A 20622-nucleotide genomic window follows, 5' to 3' on the forward strand; every position below is an offset into this window, starting at 1 on the left:
TAAACATTCTTCACTGCAACAACATGATCTCAGAAGAAATACAATCATACCATGTGTCTGTATGTGGTTTTTACATTTGACATTGTCTCATTTATAGACACTGAGTGTACAAAACATTAGGAACATTGAGTTGCACCCCCTTTTGCTCCCAGAACAGCCTCAATTCATCGGGGCATGGACTCTATTCGTCAAAAGCGTTCCACAAGGATGCTCGCCCATTTTGACTCCAATGCTTCCCACAGTGGTATGAAGTTGGCTGGATGTCCTTTGAGTGGTGGACCGTTCTTGATACAAACCGAAAACTGTTGAGCATGAAAAACCCTGCAGCGTTGCAGTTCTTGACACACGTAAACAGGTGCGTCTATCACCTACTACCATAACCCGTTCAAAGGCACTTTAATATTTTGTCTTTCCCATTCACCCTCAATGGCACACATACACAATCCATGTCTCACTTATCTCAAGGCTTAAAAATCCTTCTTTAACCTTTCTACACTGATTGAAGTGTATTTAACAAATTACATCAATAAGGGAGCATAGCTTTCACCTGCATGGAAATGCATGTTTGTACACTCAGTGTGAAAAACTCAAAATGAAAACAAGACCTAAACCACTTAAGGACTGCAGCTGACTACTGTCACTTATCTAAGACACAGAAACACACATTACAAAACAGAAAGGAACAGAGGCCTGACAAGGAGAGAGGGAGAGACACTTCTGAGGGGCTTGAAAATGTGACAAACCAAACATAGCACTGCAGCCAACCAACCGCTAGCATCACATTACTGCTCACTAGAATGACCCCTTAACAATGTCTTTACGTTGTACTCTCTTTTTAAATAAATGAAGTAAGGTCAAAGACAAACATCAGCATTAAGAGCAAACAGACGGTCCTTTGTGGTTTCGTTTCTGGCCTGATTTTCTAATTTTCTTGATTAAATTTAGAAACAGCCCGATGCATTATTGGCAAAAGAAGAGAGGGGTATGTCGGCAAGATGACTAAGAATGTTTCCTCTGGATTGTGATGTTAACATTTGTTAATTCCTTGCTCTGCTTATTGTAACTTTTTTCTTCGCATCGGACAGACCAGCAAAACCACAAACATGCAAATGTACAAAAACAAGTAGCCTAGAAGTTTCCAGACATTTTGTCAATAAGCTACAGTTGAAAAGGTAGAGCTAAATCCAACCTTTTTCTGTTCTTCGTGAAATGGCACTCTTTGTTTTGAGCTCTTCTTTTGGCAAGCGATCACTAGTCCGTCATTGGACACATCGTCAAAAGTGGTAGAAAAGAAAAAGACAGAAATAATAAACAATATTGGTCACACAATGACATGTGCAGGACCTTTTTATCAAGAAATACTCAAAGACATTATGCATAATATCCTCCTGAAGTTGTGGGTATTGTTCTGTTCTGAAGCTGGCTACTTTCCACCCTGCTGGAGTCTCTCTCTCTCTCTAAAAAGATTATATATATATATTTGAGTCAGATAACGATGCATGGTTCAATTTCCTGCTCGTGGTGCGAGGGCTGGCGGGGGGGGGGGGCATGGGTTCTGGGACTTCACTTAAATAGTGAGACAGTGAGTCGGTTGAAGTATAGGAATCTGAGAACAGAATTACGTGAATATAGAATAAAGGAGAAACATTATTAGGGTTTAGAGTTAGACAGTCTCTAAGCAGTGTCACTGTCTGCCTATGACTGGATCTGTAGAACCAGTGAGTGAGCGGTGGGGTCATTGTCAACAGCTGTAGCGTGTGGACTAGAGTCTAGCAGGTGCCTCTGTCTGAAGTTATATATATACTGCAATGGCAGTGGTGGTAAAAGTGAGGTTTGGAGGTGGAGAAGGCCCCTGTTGTGGTGACGATCCCCTGTGGACGAGGATGCAGCCGTTGCGGGTTCTGGTCCAGAGATGCTACTGCAGAGAGTTGATGTCTACATATCTTACATATGGAATAAGAGTACAAGACAAAATGGCCTCTCTAGGCCAGTAATCTCAGTTGCGTAGAACAAGGTGGGGTTTAGAGACAGTGAAACAGTGGTGGAGTAGGCAGACGAGCTGAGGTTGTGCAGTTTTTCTTTTCATTAGTTGCAGCCTGCATGGGGGACTTTGCGACAACACAAAAAAATCAGTCTCTCTCTCTCTCTCTGATTATGTGAGCTTCATAAATACTCCTGGTAAAAAAAACAGAAATGTAAGCTTTGATAGTTTCAAAACACTAAAACATGGTGGCAGGAGGGGGGACTAAAGCAGTCTGAGGGGGGGGAGTTGTGAGTGGGGGCGAGAGTGGACATTTTTGCTGTCGTTGTCATTTCGTACCCTTTTTAATGGTCCCTTTTTAAGGCAGACCAATAGATAAAAGAGTCCCATGATTAAAACAGAAAATAAAAATTAAATAGTTATACAATATACACAAAGTGGTCCTTAAACAGGCAAAATACATGCAGTCGCTGTAATGTGCAAACCCCCGGTTCAGGGTTTTTAGGGGGTCGGGGGTGGGGTCGTGTTTGTAAACTAGCTGAGAGCTCGGAAGGGGTCATGGGGGGGTAGGAGTATGGGTGGGGGGTGGTGTCGGATGGGATGTGCTGCTCTCTCTCCCATCATGCTTTGCTGCACTTGCCGTTCTTCTCTTTGCGCTGGAACTTCCGGAGGCGCCGTGTCCAAATGTCTCTCCATTGGATGACCAGGCTGTTCTTATCGGCCAGGAGCCCTATTCGCTCTGCTCCCGCAGTGACCCCTACGGCCCCTGGTCCAGCTCTGGGTCCCCCAGGCCCAGAACCCCCGGGCCCGGTCTTGCTAGTGCCCATAACCAGGAAGCGCTTGCTCATCTGGATTTTTGGACACTTGCAAGCCAGGTCCTTCATGTGGATCCACAGGACGTTGTCGCCCCGTTTGAGTGGCTCGCCACGGCTCTTGTAGACAGACACCACGTTGACAGAGAACTTGGCCCAGTCGCCCACCGTCTCCATGTCCAGCACGTTGACTTGCACCGCTGACGAGACACACAGACAAACCAACCATTACAACTGATGCAGGTACAGTACTAACAAAAATTAAAAACGAATTGAAAATACTATTCAACAAAAAATAATAACATGATATAATATCATAATAAAATATAGCTACTAACAATCATGTTTTGGAGTGCTGGGTTGGTAATTCACTGTTATAGTTCACTGATCCAGTATGGGTACTTTCTTTTTTCACCATATTCACCAATCATGTTTGATAAATAAATAGGCTGTATTCGTCTGTTCAATCACTCACCATAGTCTTTCTTGCAGTATTTCTTCATGTTGATCTTCAGATTCCCTTTCACTGGTTTGCAATATGACTCACAATCTGCTGATAAAAGAAAGAGTAACTTTTACACACCCACTAAAAGGCAGTCTCACATCTGGAAGTCCAGTCTCACATCTGGAAGTCTAACTTGCTGGGGATAGTTACACACTTACACACAAAACAGGACAGTGACACATATAGGGACTATTACGCACATAACCAGACAGTAGTTACACACTGGAGATGATAAAAAAGTGAAGATGGTGACATGGTTACATTCTCAGAACTATTACACACTTAAGGCTGAATTCACATTAGAAGTTGGAATACACATTAGGAATCATTACACGCAGCAGGCTTTTGCACACTGAAAACACACACCAAGAGTGTTTTCAATTAAATGTACATATCACACGCACGTAGCACACACACACACACACACACACACCAAGAGTGTTTTCATTTAATTGCACATATCACACACATGTAGCACACACACATACACACCAAGAGTGTTTTCAATTAAATGCACATATCACACGCACGTAGCACACACACATACACACCAAGAGACACAAACATACACACACGCGCACACACACACACACACACACACACACACACACACACACACACACACACACACACACACACACACACACACACAGGAACACACACACACAGGAACACACACACACGGCCACATGCACTCACACACATACAGGCATGCACACAAACGCCCGCATGCGCACACACACGCCACATGTGCCGGGGTTGTGAGACAGGCGCCTGGATAGAGGAAATGTTAGGTTTGGTCAGGTAAGTTGGAGTAAAATACGACCTTAGACAAATCACATGTAAGCCCCTGCAATAACCGGTGGGGGAGTCGCGGCCGGTGAAATATTACAGAGGGGGGAAAGTGTTCCGTTTGACATGTCTTCCTGCCTTTGTGGGGCCCAGAGAATAGACAGCGTGCAGTGGAAGTGGTCATGGTTGGATGGCTGTGAGACCACGACCAGAAAGAGACCACAAAGCTGACTGCTGTATGTATAAGGAGGAAGAAGCTGCCCTGTGGTCGATGTGTTTCTCTGGGACTTGACCATGTTTAGTGGGTGTTGCGTCATAGATGTGTAAACCAGAGAGGTTGAAAAACTTTTGCAGTTAACAGAGTTGATCGACTGCATACATATTGCAGTACGGATTTGATTAAATTGAACCCATAGAGATCTATATAGGACATTAGAAAACACATGACCATTAAAATTGCCTATTGGCTTTAATGTCACTGCAGTGGGAGTTGTGACAAAAGGACAAAGTGTCAACCATGTTCATTAAACCACCTCTACAGTACTAGTTTTGCCTACAGTTTGTGATTATAAATGGATGGTGTACTTTAATATATGGTTTGGTTTAAAAGGTTACAGAGGGACAGAGTTGCCGACCTGACTTGTCTTCTAGTGAGCAAGCCAGGGAGCTTGGTGTCTGATCTAATTTTATTCAGGCTTTTGAAAGGGACACACTCAAAAGTCCAGAAAACACCAGTTTGCATTTGCAGCTGGCGTAAAATTGCAAAGACACTGAGCCCGGGTATCTGCGAACTCTCTGGTCTCCCTCTCTAGCTGCCTTCAAAGTGAAAACATTCAGATGTTGTAAAGGGAAGCGGTCTCGCCCTCCAAACCAAACTAAAGAAAAGTGATTGCTTGCAGGAATATGGCCCAAGAAACGGTTTCTGGGTAGGTCGCATACGCTCCTTTTGCTGAGGGTTTGGAGAGAGCCGGAGCAGACTAGGGCAGGAGAAGGAGGGGGAGGAGGATGAGAGAGGAGGCCGAGGAACCAGTAAAAATGTCAGGGAAGCTTGGCCCATATATCAAAGTGATAGACCTTTTATTAGCGACAAGCAGAGAGAGAGGCCAGAGCAGCTGCCTAGTGCCTATACCTCTCACTCACAGCAGCTTTCAATAAACCACACTTAAACAAACCTGGGTTAATGTGTGTGTGAGTAAGTGAGAGAGAGAGAGGATTTGGTATGAGTGCGTGGGTGCGTGGGTTGTGGAAGGGGCGCACTGAATGAATTGATGAAGTAGGTCACACTGAATCTGTCATGGGGAGAGCTGAATAAATCTGTTGAATGTCGAACTATTGGAGTGGAGAGAAAACACACTTAGTGATGTGGGAGAGCAGTTCAACTGGCCAGTCAAGTAGAAAAGGAAGGTTCAACCTGCTCCCTGGCTTTTAACCATAGGGGCTTGGGCTCTAAAGGGTTATTTGTGTACATATATGCTTGCGCGTGTGTATGTACGGTATGTATATAAGGTCTTATTTTTCTTAAAACTGCATTGTTGGTTAAGGGCTTGTATGTAAGCATTTCACTGTAAAGTCTACACCTTTTGTATTGGTGCAGGTGACAAATAACATTTGATTTGATTTGATACACACTATATGTAAAACAAAGTATGTGGACACATCTTCAAATTAGTGGATTCGGTTATTTCAGCTATACCCGTTCCTGACAGATGTATAAAATCAAGCACACAGCCATGCAATCTCCATAGACAAACATTGTCAGTAGAATGGCTTTACTGAAGAGCTCAGTGTCAATAAATTCTGGTGCGCTATGTCTAAAATTAATTAGGGCTAGGGGGCAGTATTTACACGGCCGGATAAAAAACGTACCCGATTTAATCTGGTTACTACTCCTGCCCAGTAACTAGAATATGCATATAATTATTGGCTTTGGATAGAAAACACCCTAAAGTTTCTAAAACTGTTTTAATGGTGTCTGTGAGTATAACACAACTCATATGGCAGGCAAAAACCTGAGAAGATTTCATGCAGGAAGTGGCCTGTCTGACAAGGTGTCGTTCTTCTTGTCTCTGTTTATTGAAGAGTGAGTATCTTAGCTGTAACGTGACACTTCCTACGGCTCCCATAGGCTCTCAGAGCCCGGGAAAAAGCTGAACGATATCGAGGCAGCCCCAGGCTGAAACACATTATCGCCTTTGCAAAGTGGCCGATCTGAGGACAAAGAGCTTAGGCGCGTGCCCGAGTCGACCCCATGCTGTATTTTCTTTCGTCTGTTTACCTAATTGCAGATTCCCGGTCGGAATATTATCGCTTTTTTACAAGAAAAATGGCATAAAAATTGATTTTAAACAGCGGTTGACATGCTTCGAAGTACGGTAATGAAATATTTAGAAATCTTTTGTCACGAAATGCGCCGTGCACGTGACCCTTATAAATCCATTCGGATAGTGTCTTGAACGCACGAACAAAACGCCGCTGTTGGAACATAACTATGGATTATTTGGGACCAAACCAACATTTGTTATTGAAGTAGAAGTCCTGGGAGTGCATTCTGACGAAGAAAAGGAAAGGTAATCAAACTTTTCTAATAGTAAATCGGAGTTTGGTGAAGGCTAAACTTGCTGGGTGTCTAAATAGCTAGCCCTGTGATGCCGGGCTATCTACTCAGAATATTGCAAAATGTGCTTTCACCGAAAAGCTATTTTAAAATCGGACATATCGAGTGCATAGAGGAGTTCTGTATCTATAATTCTTAAAATAATTGTTATGCTTTTTGTGAACGTTTATCGTGAGTATATTCGTCGGAAGTTTGCGGGGGGTATGCTAGTTCTGAACGTCACATGCTAATGTCAAAAGCTGGTTTTTGATATCAATATGAACTTGATTGAACAAAACATGCATGTATTGTATAACATAATGTCCTAGGTGTGTCATCTGATGAAGATCATCAATGGTTAGTGCTGCATTTAGCTGTCTTCTGGGTTTTTGTGACATTATATGCTAGCTTGAAAAATGGGTGTCTGATTATTTCTGGCTGGGTACTCTGCTGACATAATCTAATGTTTTGCTTTCGTTGTAAAGCCTTTTTGAAATCGGACAGTGTGGTTAGATTAACGAGAGTCTTGTCTTTAAAATGGTCTAAAATAGTCATATGTTTGAGAAATTGAAGTAATAGCATTTCTAAGGTATTTGAATATCGCGCCACAGGATTCAACTGGCTGTTACGTAGGTGGGACGATTTGGTGCCACCTGCCCTAGAGAGGTTAAAGAAGTCTCGAGGTATTGCTCGTCTGAGATAAAATACCTCATGATAAGCTGTAGACCACACTATCTACCAAGAGAGTTCACATCTATATAATTCGTAGCTGTCTATTTACCACCACAAACTGATGCTGGCACTAAGACCGCACTCAATGATCTGTATAAGGGCATAAACGAACAAGAAAATCCTCATCCAGAAACGACGTTCCTAGTGGCCAGGGACTTTAATGCAGGCAAATTTAAATCCATTTTATCTCCTTTCTTTTATTATTATAATTATTTTACATTTTAATCAATTTTTCTCTCCAATTTTGTGGTATCCAATTGGTAGTTACAGTCTTGTCTCATCGCTGCAACTCCCATACGGACTCGGGAGAGGCGAAGGTCGAGAGCCGTGCAAACTCCAAAACAGAACTCAACCAAGCAGCACTGCTTCTTGACACAATGCCCACTTAACCCGGAAGCCAGCCTCACCAATGGGTCAGAGGAAACACCGTGCACCTAGCAACCATGTCAGTGTGCACTGCGCCCGGCCTGCCACAGGAATCGCTAGTGCGTGATGGAATAAGGACATCCCTGCCGGCCAAACCCTCCCCTAACCCAGATGATGCTCGGCCAATTGTGCACCGCCCCATGGGTCTCCCGGTCGTGGCCGGCTGTGACAGAGCCTGGACTCAAACCCAGAATCTCGAGTGGCACAGCTAGCACTGCGATGCAGTGCCTTAGACCACTGCGCCACTCAGGAGCCCGTTTTTACCTCATTTCTACCAGCATGTTACATGTGCAACCAGAGGGCAAAAACTAAAGCAGGAAGTACCACTGACTTGCTCAATATGGAAGTGGTCAGATGAAATGGATGCTATGCTACAGGACTGTTTTGCTAGCACAGACTGGAATATGTTCCGGGATTCATCCAATAGCATTGTAGAGTATTATAGCACCTCAGTCACTGTCCCCACAGTGACCCTATGTACATTTCCCAACCCGAAGTCGTGGATTACAGGCAGCATCCGCACCGAGCTAAAGGCTAGAGCTTCCACTTTCAAGGACCGGGACACTAATCTGGACCCTTATAAGAAATCCCGCTATGCCCTCAGACGAACCATCAAACAGTCAAAGCGTCCATACAGGACTCAGATTGAATCCTACTACACCGGTTCTGAAGCTTGTCGGATGTGTCAGGGCTTGAAAACTATTATGAACTACAAAGGGAGATCCAGCCGCGAGTTGCCCAGTGACGCGAGCCGACCAGACAAGCTAAATAACTTTTATGCTTGCTTTGAGGCAAGCAACACTAAAGTATGCATGAGAGCACTAGCTGTTCGGGACGACTCTGTGATCACATTGCCAATGTGAGCAAGACTTTTAAACAGGTCAACATTCACAAAGCTGCGAGGCCAAAGAGATGACCAGGACGTGTACTCAAAGCATTCGTGGACGAACTGGCAAGTGTCTTTAATTACATTTTAAATCTCTCCCTGTAAGTCTTTATTACCTACATATTTAAAACAGACCAAAATAGTCCCTGTTCCCAAGATAGCGAAGGTAACCTGCCTAAATGATTAACGCCCCGTAGCACTCAAGTCGGTAGCCATGAACACCATCATGCCAGAAACTCTATGGCACGTTGTCCAACGGCACGTTGTGTTAGCTAATCCAAGTTTATAATTTTAAAAGGCTAACTGATAATTAGAAAACCCTTTCGAAAACTGAAAACTGTTATGCTGATAAAAGAAGCAATAAAACTGTCCTTCTTTAGAATATCTGGAGTTGAGTATCTGGAGCGTCAGCATTTGTGGGTTCGATTACAGGCTCAAAATGGCCAGAAACAAAGAACTTCCTTCTGAAACTCGTCAGTCTATTCTTGTTCTGAGAAATGAAGGCAATTCCATGTGAGAATTTGCCAATAAACTGAAGATCTCGTACAAAGCTGTGTACTACTCCCTTCACAGAAAAGCGCAAACTGTCTCTAACCAGAATAGAAAGAGGAGTGGGAGGCCCCGGTGCACAACTGAGCAAGAGGACAAGTACATTAAAGTGTCTAGTTTGAGAAACAGACGCCTCACAAGTCCTCAACTGGCAGCTTCATTAAATAGTACCTGCAAAACACCAGTCTCAACGTCAACAGTGAAGAGGCGACTCCGGGATGCTGGCCTTCCAGGCAGAGTTGCAAAGAAAAAACCATATCTAAGACTGGCCAATAAAAAGAAAAGATTAAGATGGGCAATAGAACACAGACACTGGACAGAGGAACTCTGCCTAGAAGGCCAGCATACCGGAGGTGCCTCTTCAGAGGAGGAATGGGCCAAATTCACCCAACTTATTGTGGGAAGCTTGTGGAAGGCTACCCGAAACGTTTGACCCAAGTTAAACAATTTAAAGACAATGCTACCAAATACTAATTGAGTGTATGTAAACTTCTGACCCACTGAAAATGTGATGAAAGAAATAAAAAGCTGAAATAAATCCTTCTCTCTACTATTATTCTGTCATTTCACATTCTTAAAATAAAGTGGTGATCCTAACTGACCCAAGACAGGGAATGTTTACTAGGATTAAATGTCAGGAATTGTGAAAAACTGAGTTTAAATGTATTTGGCTAAGGTGTATGTAAACTTCCCACTTCAACTGTATATGCACATCTGTGTGTGCGTGCCTGCATGTGTGTGCATGTTACCCTGGTACAGTGGCCAGCTGTGCAGCCCATGATATAGAGTGGTGAAACTCTGGCTCAGGGCCAGTGTGTGTTTTCCCATGAAGAGTCACTTACTGATGGGTATTCACCTGGAAACCCCCCCATGAATCGCCCATTGACCCAGAAGAGCCGCGGCTGAAAACACAATCACATGCATTGGAGGCTCCGGTTCCCCTGTCCCTATTCCCCTGTCCCTATTCACAGCACGGTGACAGTTACAAATTGCATCTACCACCCCCTTGCGCACACACACTCACACATACTCTCACACACACACACACACTCTCTCTCTCTCTCTCTCTCTCTCTCTCTCTCTCTCACACACACACACACACACACACACACACACACACACACACACACACACACACACACACACACACACCGAGACATTTTCAGGTTTTGTGTTTCTGAGGGCCTTATGAAGGAGGAGAGGTGTGTTCGTCTATGGTGGGTTGGATGGGAGGAGAGAGAGGGATGGATGGGACATTTTCCTGTATGTTGCCCACTTGTGCAGAGATGAATTGACGATAAACAACCATTCTTGTTTGTTTGATGCAGTGGAAAAACACTTTTCCAGGGAAGCAGAAACACAGAGAAGTGTATTGTGTGTGTGTGAGGGTTACAAGCCCAAGCAGAGATTGGGCTGGTGTAAGCAATGTGGTGAAAATTCCACCTCGCCTATCAGAGGGCAAGGTGGAACTGCTAAGCCTATCGGTGGGCTAGCTGTGGTCTGGCAGTTAACCGCGGTCTGGCAGTTGGGCTGATGAGATGACACCAAAACTGTCATGGCCGAGCTAGACATTTAAGTTATTTTAAGTTCGCTCCTACTGCAATTCCTTCAAGTTGAGACCAAGTCTGTCTTAGGCTCACTGTAGTGTTTTTTTTGGACTAAAACACTACAGTGAATACTACAGTAAAGTCCGCAAAAACACTACAGTGAATACTATAGTATTTATACCATAGTATACTATAGTATTTTTTCATGTGGGTTGTGAGAACTTCCAGGCCTGGCAGCACATATCTTCTGTCCTGGGCCTTGCAAAGTGGACCGTATCTCAAACCAACTGTGAAAGCTGAGGAGGGGTTGATGTAGTTGTGGGAGGTATATCTGTGGTCGCTGCAGCGTTGAGTTATGTCGTTAAAGCCTGTGATGAATCACCGTGCTGCGATTCCACGAGGCAAAAAGCGTTAAAAAACGGGAGGGGGGATCATTGACCCAAACTGTTGGTCGCCAACACTCACCCCCCCCCCCAGGTTTTAAGACAATGGAACATCTCACTTGGATAAAGAGCAGTCATGGAACATCAAAATAGAAACACAGTTAGAAAGGGATGCCAGAAATCTTTACAAGTTTTTTTTCTTCTCCTACACAGGTGTCAGGTGTGAAATGAGGCTGGGGGAGTAGCTGACCTGGCGGTTCCTCTGTGCTGCTGCTGACCATGGCTGTAGGGTTCACCACTGGGATCTCTGAAACACATACACAGAACAACAGAGTTTTAACAAGAGCTTTATGGAAAAAATGTATGTCCATATAGTTTATGTAGACATAGACATTGCTTTGGCCATATGCCTACTATTTGCATATGTGGTCAAGCAAATTCAGTATGCCCGAATTGAATCACAGTTATTTGACATAGGAAGAAAGAGAGGAGGGTGTAGGTTGAAAATATCAACCTAAATACACAGTGATAAAGATAGTGATATTGGCACACACACACACACACACACACACACACACACACACACACACACACACACACACACACACACACACACACACACACACACACACACTTTGTGGAAATATACTTTGAGTCGAACTCTCTTCCTCTGAGAACAGTAGCACCAAACAAACATATTGTGCAAGATATCAATGTATTAAAAAATGGAAATATCAGACAGATGGCAAAGGAGGGAGCCACCTATAGTAGTAACATCGTTAGACAGATGCAAACTCCCTCAATCCGCCTGATTAGCTCAACCAAAACCCTTCGCCGGTCTCGACCACAGTCAAAACAATCCAATCCTTAAGGAATTCCCTCCAAAACAAGGGTCGTTATTCAATACAAATGCTAATACTATGCAAAAATTAGGCTAATGCTAACAACAAATCCACTGCCTCAGTGATAACAAAAGGCTAATTGGACGCTGGCTTAGCATCGTTAGCGTGCACCCAGAGGGACTTCGACTGGGGAGTTAGAGGGACGATGAACCGGGTTGGAGTCAAACAAACAGACAGGGGGCTTCCTTGGAAAGAGTGTTTTGAGAGGCAAGTGGCAGTTGTCGCACTTTGAAATTACGGGCACCCCCACGAAGAAAAACAAATAGGGCATTGAGCTTTGGAGTGCTTGGTAAAGGCAGAGAGGAGAGGAGAACAGCTGGTCAAAGGCACGGCAAGCTGTGGGCGTGTCCTCTGAAGGTGAAGGGTTGAGGGGCAGATATTCAGATGAAAAAGGGATATTGAGATGAGGGGCAGTGGCATCATACTAATTGGGCATTAGCAGTCCTGGTCTCTGTGTCTTACTGTGTTAGGGGGCAAAGGGCTTGACCGGGGACGGATGGATAGTACCAACAAAATGGAAGGCGTTTTGGGAAGAGATGCCTTCGTACATGCACGTGCTGACAGACACACACACACACTGAGGCCAATAAACACTTTTTCCTCATTGGGTGTCTTCAGTGGCCCTGGAAAGTGTATGGTTGGTTAGTTGGCCGTGACCACCATTGTTTTCTCCTTTTTGCCCTCCACCATCTGCTCTGTAACACCAATGTGAAACCAACAACACAGCACCATGTGGCACGACGTGGTACAGCGTAGCTTGGCATGGCACAGCGTGGTACAGCATGGTCTGTTGTGGCTGGTTCAGGGTTACACAAGCCTGGTGTGTGTGTGTGTGTGTGTGTGTGTGTGTGTGTGTGTGTGTGTGTGTGTGTGTGTGTGTGTGTGTGTGTGTGTGTGTGTGTGTGTGTGTGTGTGTGTGTGTCATTGTGCCAAACCACATGGCAGAGCACGATGGAAAGCTACCCTCTATTCCTCCAGGCCGCAGGTGGTGGACTAGTGATCCAATTCATACATACAAACACACACTCACTCACAGAGCACGCGCACGCAAGTGCACACACAAACACACGTGACTGTACTAAAGCCTGAACGGTAAACAAGTACTGGGGTCTCAGAGTAGCACTGATCTACACCAGAACAGACCAGACCACCATGATCTGCCTTCATATGTGTGACTGATGCCAGCTTGGAACCGCTCTATCCCTACCTTTGTTTCACCGGGGCAGGTTAACTGAGAACACATTCTCTTTTACAACCCGGCCAAAGAGTGAGCAAATGTTTCTGGGGTTATTGTCTAATTAATCCCTTTTTAAACAATTGCTGCAAAAGGCATTGAAAACTCAGACTTTCTCCTTCAAACACAGGCAATGGTGTTATCTGGCTATAGAAATGAGACCGGGAATGAAACAGGTGTACCTGCCATATTACATGTGTGGCTCTAATTGGTACTTGGTTCATGGTTTCCCCATTATGTTACACACACAGAGCCACTCACAACAATCATGCACACCATAATGGATGTTTTTGAAAGATGGTTCATCAATACATGACGCTTCACTCATGAGAATGTGTTCCTGCTTTGGGGCCTCCCCTGTGTCATAAAGTCATTGACATGCACTTAACAGAAGCACATATTTACTTCAGTCATCAGTGGAAGTACTGTTTTTGCAATCAGTGGCCCTGTGTGTATGTGGCTGTGAGTATATGCAAGCAGTTTGTGTGAGTGGGACTTGTGAGTGTGTGACTTGTCAGTGTGACCCATAATTGTGAAACCTATGTGTGTGCTTGTGTGTGTATGTATGTGTGAGCTACGAGAGCTATGAGTGAATATGTGACCTGCGAGTGTATGCGAGGGTGACCTGCAAGCTATGAGTGTGTGTGCTTGTGATCTACTCACTGATGCAGGGGGCCACGGGCGAGCGGCTCTGCTGGTAGCCCTTGGCACAGCGGTTACAGGTGATGCCCGTCACACCGTCCTTACAGGGGCACTGGCCCGTCGTCTGGTTACATGTCTTCCCTGCCGCACCCACCGGATGGCAGTCACAGGCTGGAGAGAGGGAGGGAGAGGGGGAAAAGGTGAGAGGGAGAGAGAAGGCAAGGAGGGCGGGTGGTTAGATGTGGCATTTTGAGAAACAATCAATGGTTTGTCACACAGATGTTCAGTGTCACTTTCAAGGTTTATGTGTGACTCGACACAAACACGATGGCATTTTGAACCCTTTCATGAATAGGCTCTGTAGTTAATCATCATCTGCCATAGTATTCCAGATGCAACGGGACTGAGTGTTCCTCTAGTCTATTTCCTCTATCCTCCAGATACTTAGGTCTGAGATTACTTCTGCTCACTTGGGCTACCCTGCTACTGTCGCATCCAGGTTTTGGGACCTGGCAACACCCTGCAAAGGTGTGTTTGTGTGCGTGCATATGTGTGTGTTTGTGCGTGCAAGTGCATATATGTGTTTGTGTGTGTTTGCATATGTTTGTGTGGACAGGGAAGAAAAGCCTCCATTTGTCTAGTCTCTCAAGTGCTACGCTGGTGCCTGTGTGTGTGAAACACTCTGACACACACACACACTCTGCCGTTTCATCGCTTCCCGAAAATCCGCCCGCCGCCCGCTGAGTGCCAACAGCAATACGCCAGCCAGAAAGAGTCCCAGTCCCTCTGTCCTTTATGGTACGCTCTGGCCGTCCAATGCACATTGAGCAATAGAGGGCTTTTTATGTCTACAAAGCTGCAGAATACAAGACTCGGCTTGTCGGTCAACTCTTCTCTCCCAAGAGCTCTTTACAAGGTGACAGAGAGGAGACAGAGGAGAAGAGAGAGAGAGAGAAAGAGAGAGAGAAGCAGAACAGGGGAGAGGGACAAATACAGAGAAAGTGGAAAGAGTGTGAGAGAGAAAGAGAAAAATGGTGTGTTAAAATTGAGAGCGAGAGAAGAGATAGAAAGAAAGAGAGGAAAGAAAAAGTAGAATAAAGAGAGAGACACACAGAGGGGAGGAAGTGTGAAAGGGAGAGGGTGAGAGATAACATGGTCCAAACTTTGCCTCTAGTGTGCTCATCATCATCAACAATACTAAATCTCCCCCACCTCACCTTAGCTCAACCCAGCTCAACAGTTAAAACAGAAATGTGAATGTGTTCTTTAAGAAACCACACACACACACATACTATCGGAAGATTAACCTCTCCATCCACACACTACCAAGTATCACCATTACACTTTACACTGATCCAATTTGACAGACGTGACCCATCCTGACACATAAAAACACAAACTTGAATATCCCAGTAACATTCTGCTTTAAAGGGTGCAATTGAATGCTTTGACTTGGCTTGAAACTGCAGTTCCTCTGTCCAGAGCCAATAAAAAAACAATGCTTTCAAAATTTGAAAAACGTTTTTAAAAAAACTCTGTCCCCATGATTTAATAATGAAATGGTACATTTTATCTTGTCGATCAGTTCTGGCATCGAGAATAGCTTTTGGCCAAAAAACTTTGAAAGGATAGGGGAGGAAGCCTCTTTTCCCCTACTTAATTAGGTAGAAAACACATTCGCTGAGTTGCAAAATGGCCAAAGCAAACTGCCTTACTTAAAGGGATACTTTGGGATTTTGGCAATGAGGTCCTTTATCTACTTCCACAGAGTCAGAACTGTGTGCAGTTAGAAGGAAGTTGCTAACTAGCGTTAGCTAGCATGCTACCAACTAACTTCTATCATACTCGACACAGAGACATAAAAATGCTATCCACAAGTTCATCACACTCTGGGGAAGTAGTTAACGGGCATCATTGCAAAAATCCCGAAGTATCCCTTTAACCGTAATGTGATAGCTGGTATTTGTCCTCTCGCTTTCATAAAAACAACAAGAAATGGCGAAACAAGCATTTGGGGAAAACCCAGTAACCAAACAGTCTCTGATAGGGCCTGCCAAGGAATGGCAGCTGCTAACAGGAGTTTTCTTCAGGGCCTTGCTTTGTTGTTCCCCTTAGTATGAATCTGTTTATTTATGCTGCTCATTTTGCCGTCAATGAGGAGTAAGGAGTCTACAACCTGTTGATTTGGGAGAGGGTGGGGAGGTGGAGGAAGTCTGTACCATGTGAGCTGGTAATGAGGGAGGGTGTGGTCGGGTGGGGGTTAGTGCTCTGTTCTTCAGACACAGTTCTTCGTTTGCTCCGTAAATCTAACAGCTCCCATTCCGTGCAAAATCCCCACCACCTGACCCGGCTCCAAACTCACGGAAGGCTTTGATTAGCTGTGGGTTGGCAGGGTTTGTAGTACAGTGTTAGTCTGTATTGAGTGGGGTGAGGCACGGGGAGGTTGAAAGTCAAATATGGGTCCGGACTCAAGGTACTTCTGGTACGACTTAGTTCCTGTTTCGTTCCATGTCTACCATGTGACTTCTCTACTGCCAAACTCTCCGAACTTGTTCCTGTGTCTAGGTGCAGCGCGTACGGGGCCTCCATCTCTATTTGGGAATTTTGGGCATCCCTGGAATTGGTGCCCCTTTAGACGTGTTAATGAAACAGAGCTGATGAGTCCAGTAAAAAGTCATTGTTTTGGAGCCAGTGGCCATAGGTAGTAGAACAACACGTAGAACGCCTCTGATTTCATATCACAACACTTCTCTATGCATAATAGCAATGCTCTACAATCCAAATGGAGGGACTATAATAATCTAGTAGTTTATAAAAGAAATATAGCAAATCATGTACAAACTGGTTTGCTGTACTAAATGGGGGGGACAGAAGTGTAAACGTTTCATCATTTGATCTGTCTGGTAAAGTCTGTTCCCGTCTGGATGATACCTGCATGTCTAGACCAATCCATTGTCTCACTGATTTTCTAATGACAAAGGCAACTGGTACCAAACTTAGTGTTACTCAATCAGAACGAAATGAAGGAGATGTCAGAATATGATGGTCTTATATGGGTACAATCAAAACATATTTAGCTACACGTTTATGAGTCATACGTAACACCTCATTTAAAGTCAAATATGTTGCTATAATGTACATTTATGTGTGTTCTATCCATGTGACCTCTTTAAAACAGGATTAGAGTACTCTGTAAATCTACTGTTACATATTGTGGGTGAACAGTCTTTGCTCAGAAAACAACAGACGAGTGCCAGGATGGTGTTTTTGGAGGGGCATCCCCTCGCCTCCCCCAGCCACTCTTCTCCGTCCCCACACTGTCTTTCTAAAGTTGTATGCAGGGGCTTGGGCCAGTTGATGACTTTTCAAGTCTGTGTGACTGAAGGACGTTTGCCCACTCTTGAACTCTGAATGAATCAGTAGCGCTCAGTGTGTGTGTGTGTGTGTGTGTGTGTGTGTGTGTGTGTGTGTGTGTGTGTGTGTGTGTGTGTGTGTGTGTGTGTGTGTGTGCGTATGCAAGTTTGTGAGCATGCGTGTGTTTGAGCAAACAGTGCGAGTGTGTGTGGGTAAGTAAGTACACCGTCCTTTTAAAGGGGTCCAAGTATTTCACTTTTTCTAATTGGGCTGTTTGCTCTGTAGACATTTGCTCGATACTGACATGTGTCACAGCCTGATCTGTTTCAACTGTCTTTGTGCTTGTCTCAACCCACCCCCTCCAGGTGTCACCCATCTTCCCCATTATCCCCTGTGTATTTATACCTGTGTTCTCTGTTTGACTGTTGCCAGTTCGTTTTGTTTCGTGAAACCTACCAGCATTTGTTCCCCTGCTCCTGTTTGTTCTTGCACCTGTTTTTTAGTCCTTCCCGGTTTTGACCGTTCTGTCTGCCCTGACCCTGAGCCTGCCTGCCGTTCTATACCTTACCCCACCTCACTGGATTATTGACCCCTTGAGACTGCCTGCGGTTCTGGACCCTTTGCTCCTTCTCTGGATTACAGACCCCTGCCTGCCTTTGAACTGTCGTTTGCCCGCACCTGCATTAGAAATACACTTTTGTTTCTTTCGACACTGTCTGCATCTGGGTCATACCTGCAACCTGATAGGCATGGGCATTTTGGTATTGGAATGACTCATCTTGGATTTCTTAACTCCTTTTCTATAAAGTTATTCTATAAAAATTATTTAGCTCCACTTCAGAAGCTATTTGGAGGTCTCAATACATTCAGTATAAAGTCTATTTGAGGCATTCTGTTGAAGTGCTGCTGGCGTACTCAACGGTCTGAATATGAATTCCATTAATTCTTGTCAACATAGATGCCAAAATTACAACATGTTAGGAGGCACATAAAGCGCTGACATTGAAGACCTCATAGGTAAGACTGGTTACAGTCGCACCGGTGATGGCCTGCAAGTTTCTTTAATTTGCTGGCTGTTTTTATGCACGTAGCAGCATAAAGCCGTGGATTGAGAGTGGCAGCGGCCGCTGCCCCGGCGTGCCCCGGCGTGCAGGAGCTGAGAACCCCACGGAGAGGCACTGCGGATGGGGGTTGGGACCTGTGTGTGTGTTACCTAAGCACCAGGATGTAACTGGGAGCAGATGGGAGAGACGCTGCCACTTGACCCTCCATCAGAGTCTGGCCTGTCCATTAAACTGGCAATCCTTAAAGAGTGTGTGTTGGACACTCACTCAAGCACGCGGACACACGCGCACACATTAGCACGCACACACACACACACACACACACACACACACACACACACACACACACACACACACACACACACACACACACACACACACACACACACACTGCAGGTCCGACATGGACACTTGTCCACAAAGGAGGTCTGATTGGAAGCAGGCAGACATTCCGCCCCCCAACCTTCAAAACCCACCCGCCCATTCCTCACTTCCGTTAAACATTGGGGTGGCAGGTAGCCTAGTGGTTAGAGTGTTGGGCCAGGAACCGAAAGGTTGCTAGATTGAATCCCCCAGCTTTCAAGGTAAAAATCATCTGTTGTTCTGCTCCTGAACAAGGCAGTTAACCCACTGTTCCTGGGCTGTTATGCCTAGTTAAATAAAGTAAAAACATTTTATTTTTATTTTTTTGAAACAGCTGTATTTTATTGCCGTTACTCCACTTCAGACATGACACCGATCATATTTTAACCCCTGACCATTATCCTGGCCCTGTCACATGTGGACAAATATATAAAACACTGTGGCAGAAAAAAAGCTAGAACGAATCAGAGGATCAGAGAGAAGTAGAGAATAGATGAGAAGAGAGCTTGGTCCTCGCGAGAGGGAGAGAAAGTGAGAGAGGAGGAGAGAAAGGGAAAGAGACAGGTCCTAAAAAAAGGGCTGGGATTGGTCTGATCAATCATTGTACCAGCCGCCCAGGTTGAGGGTCGTTTCCACAGGAACTTTAATATCCGTCACATCTGGCCTTCCGAGGGGAGGGAGATAAAGTTTTTACCGCTGAGTGGGTCTGACCTGCTGCGCACTGCTCCGCTTTGATAAAAACAGATCGCACAGCCTCCAGGGCCCGAGCAGTGCAGCACTCCCAGGCACGGGTTGCGTGTGTGTGTGATGTGTCTTGCATTGGCAACAAGGACATACGTTTCGTTACAGCTGAGTCATAGCTACCTTGTGCTATGGTCAATTGCATGGGTATGCCCTCCCAAAAAATCACTGTTGTGGCACTGTTGTACTGTACAGTATAATGAAAATATATTTAATATTGATATAATATGGACAATAGTAATGTGCCATCACACCATTGGGAACTCCTTTTCGTTTATAGTTACTTGGGTCATCACCTCAGGTTTGGGTCGGCCCAGGAGTGGAAAACTGACCAGGAGCCAATGAGGGGAGATTCCCACCACAGCTTCCCTGTGGCTCAGTTGGTAGAGCATGGTGTGTGCAACACCAGGGTTGTGGGTTTGATTCCCACGAGGGGCCAGTACAAAAAAAACACAAACAATAATAAATACGTGAAGTGAAATATATGTATTCACTACTGTAAGTTGCTCTGGATAAGAGCATCTGCTAAATGACTCAAATGTAAATGAATCTCCAACAAAAGCCCTTCACAGCTAGGAGTGTTGGTAGTTCTCACCATCCATGCTGTTTTGAGTTCTCTGTAAGTATTCCTTTAACTTCTCACTCTAAAAAATGGCAGCTCCCTCTTCTACTGATTTTCACATTTCCCCAAGCAACAAGGGCAGGAAACTGGTGTTCTTGAAATGATAAAAAGCTCTTAGTGTAAAAATGTGCAAATTCTAAACATTCCACAATTCAAACACCACTTTTTCCACGAGAAATAACTAAATCGGCTGCTAATTTAATGTGGCTTGTTGTCACAACTTCCACCGAAGGTGGCTCCTCTCCCTGTTCGGGCGGTGCTCGGCGTCGTCGTCGCCAGCCTACTAGCTGCCACCGATCCATTTTTCCTTTTCGTTTGTGTCTGTCTGTTTTGTCACACCTGTGTTTCATTTAGTTGATTTCGGTGGGTTTATTTACCCCCGCTGCCTGCTAGTCTTTGTGCGGGATTGTTTATATGTGTACTATGTTAGGGGTGCGTGTCTGCACCATGGGGTTTTCTTTTCATTCGGTAGTGTTACCGTTTAGAGATTGTAA

The 20622-nt window shown here is 44.8% G+C and overlaps 1 protein-coding gene across 1 annotated transcript in view; it reads right to left on the reverse strand.

Annotated features, from left to right (window-relative positions):
• Window positions 1-695: 695 nt before the first annotated feature.
• LOC115200969 (netrin-3-like) overlaps window positions 696-20622 on the reverse strand; it is a 115811-nt gene continuing 95884 nt past the window's right edge. The window contains exons 4-7 of the mRNA XM_029764134.1: window positions 14006-14155; window positions 11457-11513; window positions 3269-3343; window positions 696-2993 (exon numbers count right to left, since the gene is read on the reverse strand). Of these exons, the coding sequence (XP_029619994.1) occupies window positions 2602-2993; window positions 3269-3343; window positions 11457-11513; window positions 14006-14155 (674 nt within the window). The 3' untranslated portion in view covers window positions 696-2601. The remainder of the gene's footprint in view (window positions 2994-3268; window positions 3344-11456; window positions 11514-14005; window positions 14156-20622) is intronic.

Source organism: Salmo trutta, chromosome 10 (assembly GCF_901001165.1).
Source record: "Salmo trutta chromosome 10, fSalTru1.1, whole genome shotgun sequence".
In the NCBI taxonomy this organism is placed as follows: domain Eukaryota; kingdom Metazoa; phylum Chordata; class Actinopteri; order Salmoniformes; family Salmonidae; genus Salmo; species Salmo trutta.